General features: G+C 36.6%; 1 protein-coding gene across 5 annotated transcripts in view; it reads left to right on the forward strand.

Annotated features, from left to right (window-relative positions):
* BMPR2 (bone morphogenetic protein receptor type 2) overlaps window positions 1-17,417 on the forward strand; it is a 108,032-nt gene that overhangs the window by 43,461 nt on the left and 47,154 nt on the right. For all 5 annotated transcript variants that reach the window (XM_062578414.1, XM_062578415.1, XM_062578413.1 and 2 more), the window contains 2 exons: window positions 9,368-9,541; window positions 10,871-11,050. In XM_062578414.1, coding sequence (XP_062434398.1) covers window positions 9,368-9,541; window positions 10,871-11,050 — 354 coding nt within the window. The remainder of the gene's footprint in view (window positions 1-9,367; window positions 9,542-10,870; window positions 11,051-17,417) is intronic.

Raw genomic sequence — 17,417 nt, forward strand, 5'->3', positions numbered from 1 at the left:
AATTAGATTCCTGTTTTAAGTGAATGTTAAACATTCCATGATTTGACTTCTAGAGAATGTTTTATATTCTGCTTTTCAATAGATAAGATTGACAGCTTTTTCAGAAGGCTTTTTCATAGGCTTGGACCCTTGCATTTCTGCCTAGGACATGTTGACTAGTTCTAGCTTTAATATGGTATGTGCATGCCATTTTTAGAAATGGCTGTAAGCTGGTTATAAATTGAAGTCTGATAACAAAGATGATTATTTTAAGGCTGTTAAGATTTATTAAGGACACTTTTCTATTTTTACACAGTTAAAACAAAAAAAAAAAAACAAAGGCTTTGTAGCAAAAGATTATGATAAGTTTTTGAAGGGAAAAGTTGTATGAGAAAAAGTCAGTCCTCTGTAAGTGTTGAAATGAGGTAATGTTCTCTCTTTTAAGATGCCAGAGGAGTTTTTCACTGGTTACAGTTGATATATTTAGAATTTTCATATTGGACAGATTGATGATATTCACACACTACCTGTTGGTACACATCTCTTTTTAATTCTGTGTTGCTAAAAATCAATTTAGGGGAAAAAATTAGAAAGAAGGAACCTGCTGAACCAGGCTGACCTATACAGTAAAAACAAATATCTGGAGTACAAACTGAACCCAACTCTAAAGCAGAATCTTTAGGACTATTTTGAATGATTTAAGGATGTAGATTCTTTAAATTTAGATGTACACACTTTCAAGGAATTTTGTAAGGTGTGGGAAGCTCAGATTAGTGGCCAAAATAGAGGTAAAAGGAGGTCAAGTTCCTAGGGCTGTAGTTTAGACTGTAGGATTCTTAGTTTTAATTCCCCGTTATATCTGTCTCTGACCCTGGCCAGGTCAATGAGCATTGCTTTCGTTCCAGATTCATCTTGGTTTCTTCTTATACCAGATGAAAAATACCTCAACCTTGGTGTAAAGTGTGACCTGGTATTAACTCTACTGGTTTGAATTTGCTTTAAATTTTTGAATTTTGTCAAGCAGATTTTATGCCAGTACACAGATATAATTAGCTCCCTTGCATCTGACATGAAGCTGGTTTATTTACTAAACCTTGTGCTCTTGCTAATCAGATAAAATTTTGCTTCTGTGCTAAAGCCTGATTCAGCTGAGCTTTGCACAGCTAGGTGATCTGGTTGTCCTCATAAGCTCATGGAAATAAACCATTGATGCAGCTTATGGGCAGTAAGCTTAGGTCTCTTCTACATAAAATCTGACCAGGTGTATGGACTGCAATTTGAATTAACATAAATTGTTAGCTGCTAGCTGTGAATCTATGCCATAATCCTGTTGCTTTGCTGAATGACTCCTCTCACTTAAGCTGGATTCTTCGAAGGTAACACTAATGGACTACTGAACCTTCAAAATCTAGCTGAAACATCAGTATACAAAAATGCTGTTTAGGAATACGATGTAAAAAAGCTGTTTTGTGTCATTGCTGGTAGTGCTTTTTAACAGACTGCACTATATTAGAAAGGGAATAAGGAGAAAAGAGATTTGAAATTTACTTACTTAAAGATTGAGCATGAGAATATGAAAGACTAAAATATATGCCAGTACAAAAATAAGACACTTGAATTTTCTAGTGTCATGCTGTTTTAGTGGAGAATAATCTTGTAACTAACATGAATGATTTAGCCATGTGCATGCCCAGTCACTTAATCTTTTTGAAATAGCTATTAGTATTAGCAGACATTTTAGTTTTGGCACTGGTTCTCAATCAAACCCTAACTGTGTAATTGCCAGCATTGAAGCTGGTATGTGACACAGCAAAAGCAGAGAACAACAACAATGTTTATCAATAAAAACTTAAGTTTTCGTTGAAACCTAAGGACATGCAGTGCTGCAAACAAATTATTCCAGATTTTAATATGAAGTATAAACTCAGGGTTTCATTGCCAAAATATGTTTTGCAGTCTGTATTGAGATACATATTATATTCTATAAAATATAGAGGAACTTTAATTAATGTGATATCTACTTACTTTTATAATTAAAAGGGTAGTTTATAAAACTTCATGTGACTTTCTGCACCATTTTTCTTTACTCTTCTGGTTCCCTCCTGGAGGTCCCCACTTCCCCCCCATATTCTTTCCTTACAAATTTCCGTTCTTTCTTATTCTTTGCCTTTAAAATATTCATCCAATGATTGTATTTATGGAGACCCGCCTGGAGTGCTCCTAAGGGAGCATTTAGCACAGCCCACAGGCTTCCCGGCTGAGCTCTCCCTGGCTGTGTGTCGCGCAGTGCTCTTCAGGACCTCCTGCTTAGCAAGGCCAAGGACCGTTTCTGCTCATTTTAGTTCTTCATGCTCTCGCGCCCAGTCCTTAAGCAGGCAGCGTGTTCTTCTTCCTGGCCAGTCAGGCAGCTCTCTGTTGTGTGGTTGGTCAAATATGCTGCCAAACAGGGTACTGGAAGTGCAAATAAAAGAAAATTACCAGCAATTTAGCTTTCTTCCTCCCCACTCTAGTTAGTATTAAGGATTGTCTGTAGTAGTAAGACTTCTTTTAAAAGAAGTCAGCTTGTGACAGATTTTTATGTAAGTGTATACATTTAGATATATTTGTAGTTAAAGCCTATAGGGAGAAAAAAATGGAAAAAGAAGCAGTCAAGTGCTTATGCTCGATGATTCCTTCAGAGATTCTTTTTCTGTGTGTCACATGTCAGAATACTATCAGAAGCTGAAAGGATTTGCCTGAAGGGAACCGCCTGATACACACTTTTTCAATCATCTTCCTTTTAATAGTTTGCATTATAAATACATGTGCTGTCTTGTAACCCTACCTCTGGGGTGGTGGTATTTCCCCAGAGCAATTTCATGACTTGTATAAATAAAATAACCCCATAGAGATCTTTCGTGCCCAAGTGGGTATTGAGATAGGTGGCCATAATTACCAAAATGGTACCCCTGTATGCTGTGATGCCAGCAAGTCTGTTCTTAAGGGTTGTGTGCAAGTTTGTCTTCTGACTGTTACCTCGAATTCTGTTACTCATGGCTATTGCATCACAGAATACATTGCCTGGCATTAATCTTTGAGTTGCAGATGTTGATTTTATCCTGATAATTAGAACAAGGAATAGAATAATTCTTTGTAGCAATATCAACACTTGAGTCTGCTTTTCCTTCCTTTCCCCATCCCTTTGCAATTGATGCAAATCACATATACTATATTGAATAGATGTAAGAACAGGAAATGTTGATCAAATACTAATGGAATTGACTTCCTATGCTATTAATGAAAACATGACTCATGTCTTAAGGATTTGCAGTTGGATTCCTGTAACTTTTGGTATTTGTGTATAATTGTTTTAAGTAATTATGATTTCCTATAACATAAAATAATCACAAAAGAATTAGTATATTAAAAAGCAGTCACAGCATATTCATTTGTTTAAACTCATCCAAGTAGGGATGAATCATATATTCGTATCACAATAGCTTTCCCAGGAATAAAGGCAAAAATTCAAATAGTACACGAGTGTCAGATTATTTTTGTGGTGAAATGCTACAACCATCTAGGATTCACGCACTCTTGAATTACTTCTGTATAGTTGAGCAGCTGGAAATAACAGTACATTTACAAGGATGAAATATTAAAAACATCAGGATAGTATTTCTACTGTAGTAACTTGGGGATTTTGGGTGTTTTGTGTTGCTCATAGAACTGATAAACACTAACAAACATATTTATTTCAAAATCTGCGCTGTATGTCAAAACAAAATTGTTAAAGCCCTGGAGCATTTTAGTTTAGGCTGCCTTGTGGGATGCATAGGAACTCCTTGCTCTGCAAAATACTATGGGAGCAAACCAGATATGTAGGGTGGACTTGGGAAACTGTGGCAAATTCCTTGTTAACTTACAGTTTCATGAATGTAATTTAACATAACCTGTTTTACTGTTTTCTTTTTACAATATGGCAATAATATTTCATTATCTGCCAGAAGTTAAGTCTGTTAATGGCATATGGTGATCAGGTGCAACAATGATGGCAGCCAAGCAAGAAAGTTAGTAAAGTTGATGTTTCATAGGTTGCCTCATCTTTGGTTGTAATGCTATTACTGTTTTAAGCATATCTTTGAAAATGGCCTGTAAATTAAGGTTTATTTGCATATACATATTGGTGTAAGTGGGCTGGAGGAGGACAGAACTCATTTGTTGGTGGTCGTTTTTTTTGTTGTTGTTTTTGTTTTGTTTTGTTTTGTGATAAGGAATTGAAGAGTTTGTCCTACTCTCTCTCATACCTTTTGGTAGAAATTTGGGGAATAGTGCCTTCTGTTTTTGTTTTTGTTGGAAACTTCTGTTGGATCAGAGAACTGAGGTTGGAGTTCACATTATTTTTATTAAATTATTTTATCATAGTTTGCTACGTATACAGCTTTAAAAGGAATGGAAAACAGGCATTTGATTATAAATCTTACCATTTGTTGTTCAGGTTTTGCTTTTTTGCCCCTTACAACGTCAGCCCATCTATTTCCAGTTGTCCATAGTGACAAATTTTTCAGTGGCATATGGCACTTGTTTGCCATTTGTTCCTCTGAAAATCTCTCCTGTAGTTTGTCATTCAGAGCGGATTAGACAAGACCTGAAAGAATAGTAAGAAGATGAGTCCTATGTGAGGAGTATATTTTATGATAAATTTATCTTTTTATAATGAAAATAAAAGCACTAAAAGTACCTTTAAAGTTCCTGAAGCCATCACTAAAAAAAAAAATTGCCTTATTTTCTTTCTTATTATCTATTGTGGAAAAAAAATTACTTAAATTTTCGACTTTTGGAGAGAGCTTTTAATATGACTTTCTCCATTTCTTAGTCATAAGTTCTGTGTTTCCAAAATTATACTTTTATCAGGTATTCATTTAATAAGATAATCGATTCTATGATTCAGGAGACTTACAGTCTTTGGGAGGATATATGTATCTTTGGCAGTTTTTTCTATTTGCTGTTTTTAGACATATTGATGAATGACTTAGAGTTGTACATTCATGTAGAAACTACAATCCAAATCAACATTCATGATCTTACTGCAGTTATTTTTGTGATGCTTAATTTGTGCAGGTGTCGTAAGATGGATGGCTTGAAAGGCCCCATGGAAGAGTTGATGCATCATGATTTCTCTTAATAAGAATAGGAGTCTAAAAGAGACTTAGTGCAGTAGATGTTCTGCAATACTTCTGCTGTCACTGCATTTGGGGCTGATGTTGGTTTTGTTTGCTTAGGGGATACTGGGGTGTTTCTTGTCTGAGCAAACATAATTTCTATAGTTTGATCTATAAGTGGCTTTTGCATGTTGCCAATTTGGAGTTATTGTGATGGTGCCTCGTGGACCTGAGAAATGGTAAGGAGCATTGCCCACTAGAGTGTTTGTGGTTCTGAATGTATGGAGAGCAAATATGCCCGGGGGGGGGTATTATTTTCCTTTTTCTAACATAGGCAGCAACTGAGTCTAAATTTGGGGGTTTGGGGGATCTGGATATCTCATAGGGATGAATTCAAGAGCCTTCATAGATTAGGTTGTTGATTTTAATGGCTCTTGTTCTTCACTAAAGATCTCAGCACTGAAGTTTATCCTTCATTTCGAATCTAGTTGAACTGAAACCAAACAACCGAATCTAGTAGTTACTGTCTTACCCCACCATTTAACCTGCCTTGAGATAAAAATACGAGGTAGCCCGGCTGAGGAATGTCATTCCTCTGTCTGGTTGCTGCACACTCAAAGCCTGAACCTGTCTGCTGCAGGAAGCTCTGGACCTGGTTCCTGCTCAGCGGCCATGGAGAGCATTAGCAGCTCCCTGTTTGCATTTCGGACGAATGCCACCAAAGGATGAGTGCATAAGTTTCAGCCCTGGCTTCACCTTGTGTAGTTTTTGGCTTCCTTGATGACCAAAAACCAACATAAAAGAATGTCTGGGAGAAACACACATTGAACCTGTTGAAATAGATAAAGTTTAGAACTGGTACCCTAACAACTCTGAGTGTTTTGGTAACAATATCTCCCTTTCCTTTGGAAGTTTAAAGCATACTCCTCATCAAAGTTGCTTTCAAAGCCTGCCTTAGAAGTATTCCAATGCTAAAAGTTTTTAGAGCCAACCATTTCTGGTGTCTGAAAGAAGGAAACCTTATTGCTGTATTCCCTACACAAGAATGTGCAGAGACCATTGAACTGAGTGGCGCATCCCTTCTGTAGTTCTTCAAGATGACTTCTACACATCTGAACATCCCACTCAGGTTTTTTTGGCATTCCAGCTTCATGAACCTACAGAGGCCCTAGAAAAACAAAGTAGCTTTTGTTAAGTGTCTCTTGTCCTCCAGATGTTCCACACCATTGAGGAGGGGGCAGCGGGCAGCAGCGCATTGCACTGGGTACTGCTCCCAGAGGAGTTTTACCAGTCTAAGTTATAGTTGAAATCTAAGTTATAGTCAGAGGAATGTGCAGAGATCAGCATGAAAACTCTAGTTGTTGGGTGAGTAACCTTTATTTTTGTTGGAGAAATTTCCCTCTGAGATCATCTGACATTAAATTGTGGCAAGGTAACTTGATTTTTTTATTAGTTTACTGGAAGAATGACAGATAGGCCCTCAGTTCTCTGACTCTGAGTGCAGTACTTTCTTATGCTAAGTCTTCTTGCCGGGCAATATATTATTATTTTTGTAGTCAGAAAAGCCTTTGCCTTTGATAGAAACTGCTTTTTCCTATATTACATGGTTGGACAGCATCTACCACAATGGTTAACAACTTTTTTTTCTTTCCCTTTTTTTTTTTTCCAAGTAACTTCTGCACATTTGTGTCTCTCAACCTTTATAGAGATATGTAGAAAGATGAACACGCTAGGATGGTAGCCCGTTAAAGCTGCCTGTGTCTGTAAAGCACAGTCATGGAACAAGTAACTACATTTCTGAGTAGAAAGCAAAAACAAAACGGTTTTCTCCATTAGTTCAGAAGTTAAAAGAATTTTTTAATCTACTGAATTATGAGAGTGCACTTTTTCTGGAACTACTTCATTTTTGTTTCTTAAACAAATCACAGTTTTTTAAGAAACGAGATCTGCATGGCTGCTTTATTGGTTCTGTTTTTGTTTGTTCTTAATTTATTTTTCACAATAAAGGAAAATAATGACAGGGCTTATGTTGTGGCAGTCTGAGCATCCTGAAAACAAGGCACTTCTCCAGTGGCCTTCCTTCCATTCAGCCATTGCCTGCAGTAGGTTTAAAGCCTCTGTCGTGTCCCTGGAAGCAGACGCATCATGCTTCACAAGGACATCTAATTCTCTTCCATTCTGTCTTGAAAAACATCTTTCCATGATGCTTTATTCCCTCTTGTTTTGGAAGAAGTGGGGCAGCTCTGGTTCTCTCAGGGTAGCTAAGCACCGTCTTTGGCAGCGTTGCTCCTCGGCCAGCCACGTGCCATACAGCAGGGAATGCAGGACAGATGCTTCACGCTGGGAATACTCAGCTGTTCTGGAGAAGAAAACTGCTCTGTGCAAGTGGCAGGTGCTGCTCGAGGCTGCATATACTACCTCTTAATACGTGACCTTTCTGTCCTTAGGAACTTGATTAACTGCTCATTTAAAAAGAAAAAGTTGTATGAAATATTAAGCACTGAGTTTCTGGACCTATGCCAATGCTTCATGTTGACATTATAATAAAGGCATATGTTGCTATAAAACTCTAGTTACAGATGTGCACTAGAACAGTATGCTGACTGGCACCTGGAGGGGTGGTGAGGAACGTTCAGGCTATTGAAGTACGTGAAGTTGCAACTGGCTGGGTTTCAGGGGCTGAAAAAGCTCCTGTCCCCTTGGCGCAGGGCTGCCACCACTGAGCTGGCAGGCATGTCAACAGGCCAGACATGCCCTACCAGACTGCTAGAAAATAAACTGAGCAAATTGTGCTATCTTAATGACTGCTGCCACAGAATAGCTGGGAGTCCCACTGAGCGGCTGCCTTTCTAGACAGGGCAGCTGTTGGTAATTCTCCCAGGATAAGAGAATCTTTTGACTCCGTAATGAATAGTAACAGTCTGAGAAGTGAGACATTTGTATCTGAAGCTGAATTACATTTTGTCATACTAGTAGCAAATCATCTAAGCTAGTGACACAATGAAACAACATTTTTGCAGTAAATAGCCTTTGTGAAACAGCTTCTTTGGGGCCAATGCCATAGAATGACCAAATAAAAAATTCTCAATGAAATATCTTAACACATTTGCTCTGCTTAATAATCAAGAATAACATAGTCTACAATTTTATTTTAAGTTTAAAATTAATTGTCCCAAGAGGCCGCTTGTCATCTCCTTGACCTTGCATCTTTTTGCTACCAATGCTTTCATGCACCCCATGCATTCTATAAAATCATATAAGGGAAGAATGAAAATATTCTAAATAGCATAGTTATCACAAAACTCAAATTTATCTTGGACTTGATACCTTTCAAAAGTATTTACTATTTGAATATGTTTATTCTTCTCTTACTAAAGTAGAGATTGTAAAGGCATATCAGCATGGTTGAGTTCTTTAATGGAGACGATATAGACAAAAAAGGAATCATGGGTAAAACATTTAAGTTCTTAGATACTCAATTTTTGAAGTTTGTTGATGAAATATTCTTGTTAAAGTCAACATGATATTTTTGTTATGTTTGCTTCATTTTAAAAAATTAGGTCATCGTGAGTGTTTATTTTTGCTCTCTCTTCATAAGTTTTGCAATGTTGCTGCTGGGTGCTGCACAGAGAGATGGGCATGCAGTGGTGTTCTTATTTACAATCAGTACCCCCCCCCCCCCGAGCTGTTAGGCAGAATCACGTAGAATGTACTCAGCTGTTAGTGTTCTTGGTGTTCGTTGATAATATCGTGTGAAAGAGCCAAAACTGCTACGTTGCTGAGGGAAAAGAAGTAAATGTTGGTGCAACAGATGGATAAGAAAGTATAAAAAAGACAGATCAGTAGAAAGAGAGTGACAAAAACCTGAATTGAGTAGGCATTGGGTTGTTGGACAGCCTGAAAAAGATCAGCTTGTGTTAGGATCTCAAAATACTTTAACAGTGGATGTAGTTCCTGAAGAAACCAGCTAACAGTTGCTTTTTTAAATTCTGCACCTGTGAATTTCCAACATTTGGACATTCCTTTTGAAACACCTGCTGAGCTTTTTTTTTCATCTTCGTGAACTTAACTGTGGGGTGGACCCAAGTTCTGGTTTTGTCTGTTGGAGTGCAATTTAAAGAATGGCTGCTTATAGTTCAAGATTGCCTTGAATGTTGTTTTTCAGAAAATCTTAATCATCATTTTTTATTACAGTTAATAGTTTATACGTTAAACTAGTGACAAAAAATACTTTCTTCTTTTATCTTAAGCTACACAGAGTGAGGAGCGGCTGTGTGCATTTAAGGACCCATATCAGCAGGACCATGGAATCAGTGAGAGCAGAATCTCTCAGGAGAATGGCACAATTCTGTGTATGAAAGGTAGTACCTGCTATGGACTTTGGGAAAAAACACGAGAAGGAGACATACATCTTGTAAAACAAGGTACATAACATTTCATTTAAGTGCAGTAATTCTACTACTTTTTCCACTTTTTTATGATACAGCCAGCCGATATGAAAATGCTTGGTTGCAAAGCTAGACATTATGTTCGCACGTTTTACAACACAGCTTTTTTAATCTTTGCTTTTAGCATTTTTAAAACAAACAGAAAGTTTGTTCAGAATAAATGATTTCTGAAAGAGACTGATGAGATCATTTTCAGTGCACAGTTAAAGGAAATAAAACTCAAATTTCTTATTAGGATGTCCAGAGGAAAATGATTTTCTTAAGTGTGTTTCATTATACTTAGTGATGTAGTGCTAAACTTAAACATTTAATTTAAACAATGTATTTTCTTATTTATTGGACTTGTTTGTTTACAAAAGAAAGTTGCAAATATATTGCAAAGCTGTCACATACCACATTCAATTCGGTATTCTGGTGGGAGTATGATGGTAGGGAAGGGTGAAGGATCTTACAGTTACCAGAGGTGAGCTTTGATTTTTTTTTTTTTTTTTTTTTTCATTTTCATGCACTCTGCTCTTGATTACTCTGATAAGTATTAATGTAGTATAAGGCTGAATGAGAATTGTAGTACTAACCAAAGCCATGTGTAGTTCTCCCACTCATAGCTATTGTTTCATGTCTGATCTCGTACTGCTACTGAAAGAAGCAGTTTTGCCTGTTTACCTCAGCTTTACACTACCACTTACTCTTCTAAGAATTTTTGCACAGACAACATGTAACCAATGTTGTCCATGTTTGAGAAGAGAGAGTTAGTGTAGGGAGAAGGGGCTTGTAAACCAAGAATAAGCTGTGTTCCTGTGGAAGATTCAAGTGATATTGACAACGAGGAAGGACAGTGTTTTTAGATATTGCACAAGAAGCACCGAAGTATAAATACAGTCTTTTTTTCTGGCTGTAAGGACAGGACTAAGCCCCAAGCAAGTCCAGACTGTGGGCCAGAGGGTGATGTATTGTCCCTGTTCCAGAGAAATGGAGAATGGCATACTTCTGCTTAGAAGAATCAAGAATTTGGGATTTGTTATATTGAGGTTGACAGCTGGATGCCTCTGATGCTGGCCTGCATCTCTGCCTGTATTGCTTTTCCTTGGTTGTGGTAACTTTTGAAAGACATTTTTCAGTTGTTAGTTTAAAAACTGGTAGTGATATAAGGCAAGGAAATCATGCTAACCGTTTTCACCCCACTCTATAACATTTAATTGGGTAATATATAATATTGATATTTACAGGTGTGTTTAGATGTTCATGCAAAAGAATTAATTTAAAATTTCATTAAAAAAAATTTTTTTTAATTCACCTCTTTTACAGGATGCTGGTCTCATATAGGAGACCCACAAGAGTGTCACTTTGAAGAGTGTATAGTAACAACTACCCCTTCCTTGATTCAGAATGGAACATATCGCTTCTGCTGTTGTAGTACTGACTTGTGTAATGTCAACTTCACTGAAAACTTCCCACCTCCTGACCCTACTGATACAACACCTTTCAGTAAGTCAGATTTTTCCATCTTTGTTGTTTCATGGCTCACATAATTTAGTGGTCTTGTAAAATGGGAAACCTGTGACCTTTCTATTTATACACAACAGAAATAACAAATGGAATAAAACTTTTTCATATGAAGTTTATCACATGTACGTGTTCCAGAATGAGTTAAGTTCTTAGAGGAGAAGTGTTTGTGTAGGCAACTGTTGAGTGCGTGATTTTTTATTTTCCAAAATAGTCTCTAATGTTAGATGCTTCAGTATTTGAATACCCAATAGAAGCCTTTGAGAGTTTTCAGAAGGATTCAGGCTTCTGTAAAAACATGCCATGATTTTAATGAACTTATGGATATATTTGAAAAATCTGGTGTGTCTATTCAGTCATGGTTCACAGATACCTTTAAGCAGTAGAACCTGTCTCAGTAAGAGAATGTGGTAAGGTTGCTGAGATTCTCCCCCAACAGCCTTAGAGTGCTTTGAAATCTGACTTCTTTCTTTCTTTTGCTTATCTTTGGCAGAAATTAACTTTGGCTTAACATTCAAAGCATGGTAGTTTGAGCAATGTAATTTTCTTCCATATTAGATTATCTATTAAATTATTTATTAGAAAATCTACATAGCATATGAATAGAAATCAAGTTATCAGACCCAATAACATCCTGTGACAGAAGCACACATGCTGTGATATGATGTGTTCCAAGAATTAAGAACATGAAAAGATGAATAAGTAGCCCAATCTAAACTTTTAGATAGCCTTTTCTAAATAAGATTTGTGAAAGAGAAATTGAATTGAGGAAATAGGTGTTTAAATGGAGTACAACCTTTTCTGAATATCTGCTATTTTTTATCAGTGAAAATTTTTTGTGAAGTGAGAAGGAGGGGTGTTTTTTTGGTTTGCTTGGGTTATTTTGTTTTTATTTTTTAGCAGGGTAGTATTTATAGAATACTATAGAATGCAAAAAAAATAGGTGATTTTTTTGTTTTTTAGGATGATAATTTTTCAATTCACTTAAACTCTGGGATAGTGATGCTGCTGCTTTCAAAGGTGGTTCTGATAACTGTAGGATGGAGTTTTTGTAAGTGTTTTTGGTCAAAATGAGGGCTTGGCATGTTAAATGACCCTTTTGTTAGGAAAGTATGTATGGTATAGTTCGGTAAAGAGAGTTGGTAAGGCACACAGTGCCTTTTGGCTCACGGTTTTATTTGCAGAACTAGTAAATAGTCACCATTTGGAATTGGTGTTTGAGTTCAGCGCTGTGCAAAGCAGAACAAACACTGCCTGATTCTGACAGTAGTCGTGTGCTTGGTCTTCACAGATGTGTAGTTCCACAGGCTGGAGTTAATCCTGAACAAAGGCCTAAAGATACTTCCTTGTCCCTCTTTGTCCCCCCAAAAGTAGGGAGGCAAGGTTTCACTGAAATGACTTGTGCTTCTCCATTAGTACAAATTGCAAAGATCAATCTGAATTAATTCAGATGTTGCATGATGAAATTGCCAACTAAACTTTTTTTTCCAGAAGTAAGTGAATATTTTAATACTGAAAGATCTCTCTTGCAAAGTGAGAGTGGAAAAAAGATCTCAGAATTAAACTTGTAATACTGTCCTTAATTCACCCAGCTGTAATTGGGTATTGCAGCATACATTTCCAGTGACTCACTGTTTTGTGTTATTGTGTCATCTTTCATTTTCATAATACGTAGATCTGTCTTTAAACGTAAGCAAGGTAGGTTGCTCATACAGCTGTCTGTGTGCTTTGGCTGTGTTGGGGGAGGTGGAGACTGGCCATTCGAGGAGCACATACCGCCTTGCGTGCTCACGTACAGCCTCACGTGTTTCTGTGGTTTGTTATTTGTACGGCCTTCAGAGACCACATTGGTTCTGGCAGTTTAAATCCCATACACCCTCAGGCCTCTGGAGATGGTAGGTCTACTAGAAAGGTGGAAGATTTCAAAGAGAAGAGATGGCTACACGCAGGCCCCTGCAACGTTATTGACCTCAGATCCAGGCAGTGGCCTTTCCACTGTCCTTCTCTCAGCCCTCCTGACTCTTTCCAGTACCCATATTGTAAAAATTAGTCTTGCCTCCTTAACATCAAAGACAAACTTCTTGGATTGACGAAGTTCAGTTTTTCTCGAATTGTTGAGAAGCTTTGAGATGACCCGCAAGAACACCTTACCTTTGTACTATTTTTGAACCTTTCTAATAAAAGTCATCAGAAAACTATAAAAACCCTAGTAAGTTTAGCTTCACAGGCTATGGCAATATGTGTCATTATACCTTTTAGATTATTAAATTAAACAGATCAGGGTTATATGAGGAAACCATTTGGAGAACATTTTCAGTAGAGCCTATGAACAGTAAGAGCATTATTTCACCTGTATTTTTGATAAGGCTAAATGGTGAATAGTGTATGGCTAATTATATGAAGCCTAACAAATTCAGCCAACAGTTAACTAAATAGTTGTAAATGTTTTTCTACCGATTTCCAGCAAAATCACCCAAAATAAAAAACTTCCAGAACAACAAGTGTAAATTCAACAATAGGTTAGTAAGTAACAGAATCTGAAAAGACTACTGTGGACCCAGTCAACTTAAAACATCACTGTTAAGAAAAATTTAGGTATTCTTTTAAAAACGTTTTACTTCTTTGCAGCTGTATGAAAGACCTGCATAAGCAGCAGGAGAATACTACTATGCTCTAGAGCCGAATCTACCAAGAAAGATTAAAAAAAAAGAGGAGGGGGGTGCTTTGAAGTGGCTAAGTGGCATTTGTGTAAGAGGACTACCAGTGATATTGTGTTTCCCAGACTGTTTCTTGTTAGGGCATTGTAGAACATGCAGATGCCTGCCCAACTGGAGAACGATATATAGATGGATGGGCATGGCAATTTCTATATAAGTATCTCTGGTAAAGGAGATTATGTGCAGAGCAACTAATAAAGGTGAAAAAGAAGTATATTTCTAGAGAACATTTCAGTAAGAACAATGATTTAATGGTGAAATGTTTTGGATTTTTTGGCAGTATTTGACAAATTTATGTTTTATTTGAACCTTCAACTGCCATTCTTGTTTTTGTTTGAAATGTAATGATTGCTTAAAAGAAGTCTTTATTTTTTTCTTTTTGGTGGGGGGAGGAGGGCGAGAGGAATGCAGGGTACAGATAACCCCAAATACTAAGTAATGGCAATGTGGAAACTTGTACAAATTAAGGCTGTCTCTTGCATTGGTGTGCCAGAGGGAAAGGTGATAGTATTAAGGACTAATGTAGGGAAGAGCATAGAAATGAAAGCTCTTGCAGAGGGTCAGCACAGAATATTGTAAGACAATTAGTAATCTGTATAGGAGTTTATGTATAAATAGGAGTGAAAGCCTGGTTTCTGTAGAATCAGTGAAAGATTTTGCAAGTCACCCGAGACTGTGATAACTAGGAATGCTTTCTGAGTAACGTCAGTGATTCTGTTAGAAATTGATATATCAAAAGCAGAATTTCTTAAAGGTTATTGTTAGCAGCATTTATTGTTTTAACTTCTAAGACATCATAGTCTCCCAAGATTAAACTTGCATCTTTACTGAATGTAAAATTAGAGCTTTGATGTCCTATTGGTCTGAATATGAAATGCTGACTGTGAAGGCAAAGCCTAGCTAGGCAGAAAACTGTATATGCAAATTATTTCTCTTGGAGAGACGTTCAATCAGGAAGCTGAAATCAGTGTTTCACTTACCCTGAGATTGTAATATTTTAGAAATGTTTGGAAATTTTTGTATGCCCTAGAGCAAAAAAAAATGCTGGAATTGTTCAATAAAGTAACAACAAACACAACATAATAATACGAAGATGCTTTTATGAAAAAAGAGGAACATTTCAAATACCATTTTTAGGAAAAAAAAATAAAAAGACTTATTTTATAAATACATTCCATATTGATTTCTCAAACTACTGTTTGGAGTGCACTTGATATGAGAGCAGTACAAGGTGATTTTAATTAAAACTGTGCTGGTAGGAATTAGTACTGTGTTATGACCTGGAGGCTGGAGAACAAGGACCTTTCCAATGTTCTCTTGAAAACCTGTTGGAATCTGAAAAAGATAGTAGATAGGATTTTATCTGTATTGTGAAATTGCAGTGATGTGTTTGTAAAGTACTAGAGAGAGCTATAACCATGCTTTGTTTGAGAAGACTAAAAATATTTTACTTTAGTGTCCTTAGAGATCTCAGATCTTCAAGTAGATGTGCACATAACTTTTAGCTTATTTATTTGGTTTAATTCTCTAAACTGTATCACTGTCATCTTTGAGGTGTCCTGGATATTTCCAGTACTACACAGATAATATTTTATTTAACAGTTTCAGTTCTAGAATAAAGAAAGGAAACATACGTTTTTCCAAAATATAATCAGTGATTTTTGCCTTCTTCAATAAGAAGGCAGAAATTATTGTTTGTTCAATAAGAGCAAATAATTTACATAATAAGTCAGCTAGCATCTATAAATGGGTATCATGTACAGCTCTTGAGGCAGTAATTTGCATCTCTGCTGAAAATTAGCTTCTTGCAGTTGGTATGTCTTATGTGCTCTTGTTAAGACCTTAATGATCTACAAATATCTTGGGGTAATACAAATATTGTAAATACGTTTTCAATTTACTGGAAATACTGAGTATTGTCTGACTTTTCCTATAATAAACTTAATGTCATAACCAGCAGATGTTGATTGCAACAATGCACATTCATTTCTTGTGAATGCCTTACAGATGCAAGACAAAAGTAGGTAAGGCTCATGAGACCAAGATTCTTTCAACATGCTTTAGTAAAGAATTGGACTGTAAATAATAAAAAGAAAAAAAGGTAGTAGATAAGGAATTTTTACCTCATCTAATATTAAGGCTAAATGGAGAACAGGCAAGGATGGTGTGCTTTTTTAACTCAGCTGCTGCAGAACATGTGGTGATAAATGTTATTCTAAACAAATTTTACTCTGCTATTTAACAATCTAGACTGAAGGTAGCTTTGGGGAATCCCAGTAAATTGAGAAATATCGGGAACTCTCTGGAAAGCAGGTATACTTAGCAGTATGCTTTTTGGAAACATTCCAGATCGTTGGGCTTAAAAAGTATTTTCTACTGTAGTAGAAACATTCTAAAACTGGGTGCTGTAATTCTTGGGATATGGGAATGAGTTAATACTGCACCACTGTAGAAGTGCTTCTCCTTTGAAGGCTTGAGGAGGTAGGTAGTAACTCTCTGCGACGTGCATGGTTGCCACTTGCAGACACAGTGAAGGTTCTTGTGAGTATAATCACTCATAAGAGGAGGAATTGAGGTTGTCCGTTCAGCCGCCTTTTGGCATGTTGTCAGGTAAAACCTGAATTCCAAACTTCCGGGATTTCCGGTGCATGGGAACTCTGGGCAGCAAGCTGTGTTCCTGGAAAGTGGAGGGAGAAGAATCACCATAAGGCTTGCCTGTGCACAACTTGTAAATATCTGTATCGCTCTTCAGTGTGATGTCAGTTGTACCAGAATAGCAGTCTTTAGATACTACAGCTTATTCTGGGAATTATATATATATATATATATGCAGACTCTAACTTTGGTAGGACAGCAGTGCTAAAGGACATTAACCCGTCTTACTATATTGGATCGTAAATCAAGGTAGCTAATGGGTACAAAACTGTGTATATCAATTCTGAGTGAACTGTTGCAGCTATCTAAAGGCAAAGGTAATCCAGCAGTTCAAGGTATTTTTAAAGAGATCAGAAATTAAAATATACAGGAGGAAGTCTACAAGCTGCAAAACAAATGTAAATAAGTCAATAATGAAACATCAGTGTCTTTCAAAAGTACCTATGGGAGCAAGTTCCTGTTGAGGAGAGATTAATAACACAATCTGTTTCTAGAAAATAAACTTTTAAGAGGAAAGAAAAAAAATGCTTAGAGGTAAAATATACCTCAGTTATCTTGATGTCCTGACTTCTTATAAAACATTTTTCAAGTAATCTTGAGTTTAGTAAGTTCTTCTTTGAAAATAATTACAAGAATTTGAGCTATGATTTAATAGGAGAAATATGGAGATAGATGTCTAGCTTATTAGTTTATCCACAATTTTGACTAAGAACAAAAAAACCTATAACAAGTCTATAACTAGACATCAACTATGGCTCTATATTTGAAGGTTAAACTCAATTTTTAGTTTTCTTTTTTCTGTGAAATTCTTCTTTTTGTGAAATTCATAAAACCAGAACTTCAGTTTAAATTTCAGTTAGAGGTGGTTATTGCACATTTTATATAGGAATTTCAAACACCTAGTTTGTTTTCTGTGATTGTACTTTGGTCAGGAGTAGTCAGTTCTGGGAGCATGTAATGCTAGGATTTGAAACAGT

The sequence above is a fragment of the Rhea pennata genome, chromosome 6 (assembly GCF_028389875.1).
Source record: "Rhea pennata isolate bPtePen1 chromosome 6, bPtePen1.pri, whole genome shotgun sequence".
NCBI lineage: Eukaryota > Metazoa > Chordata > Aves > Rheiformes > Rheidae > Rhea > Rhea pennata.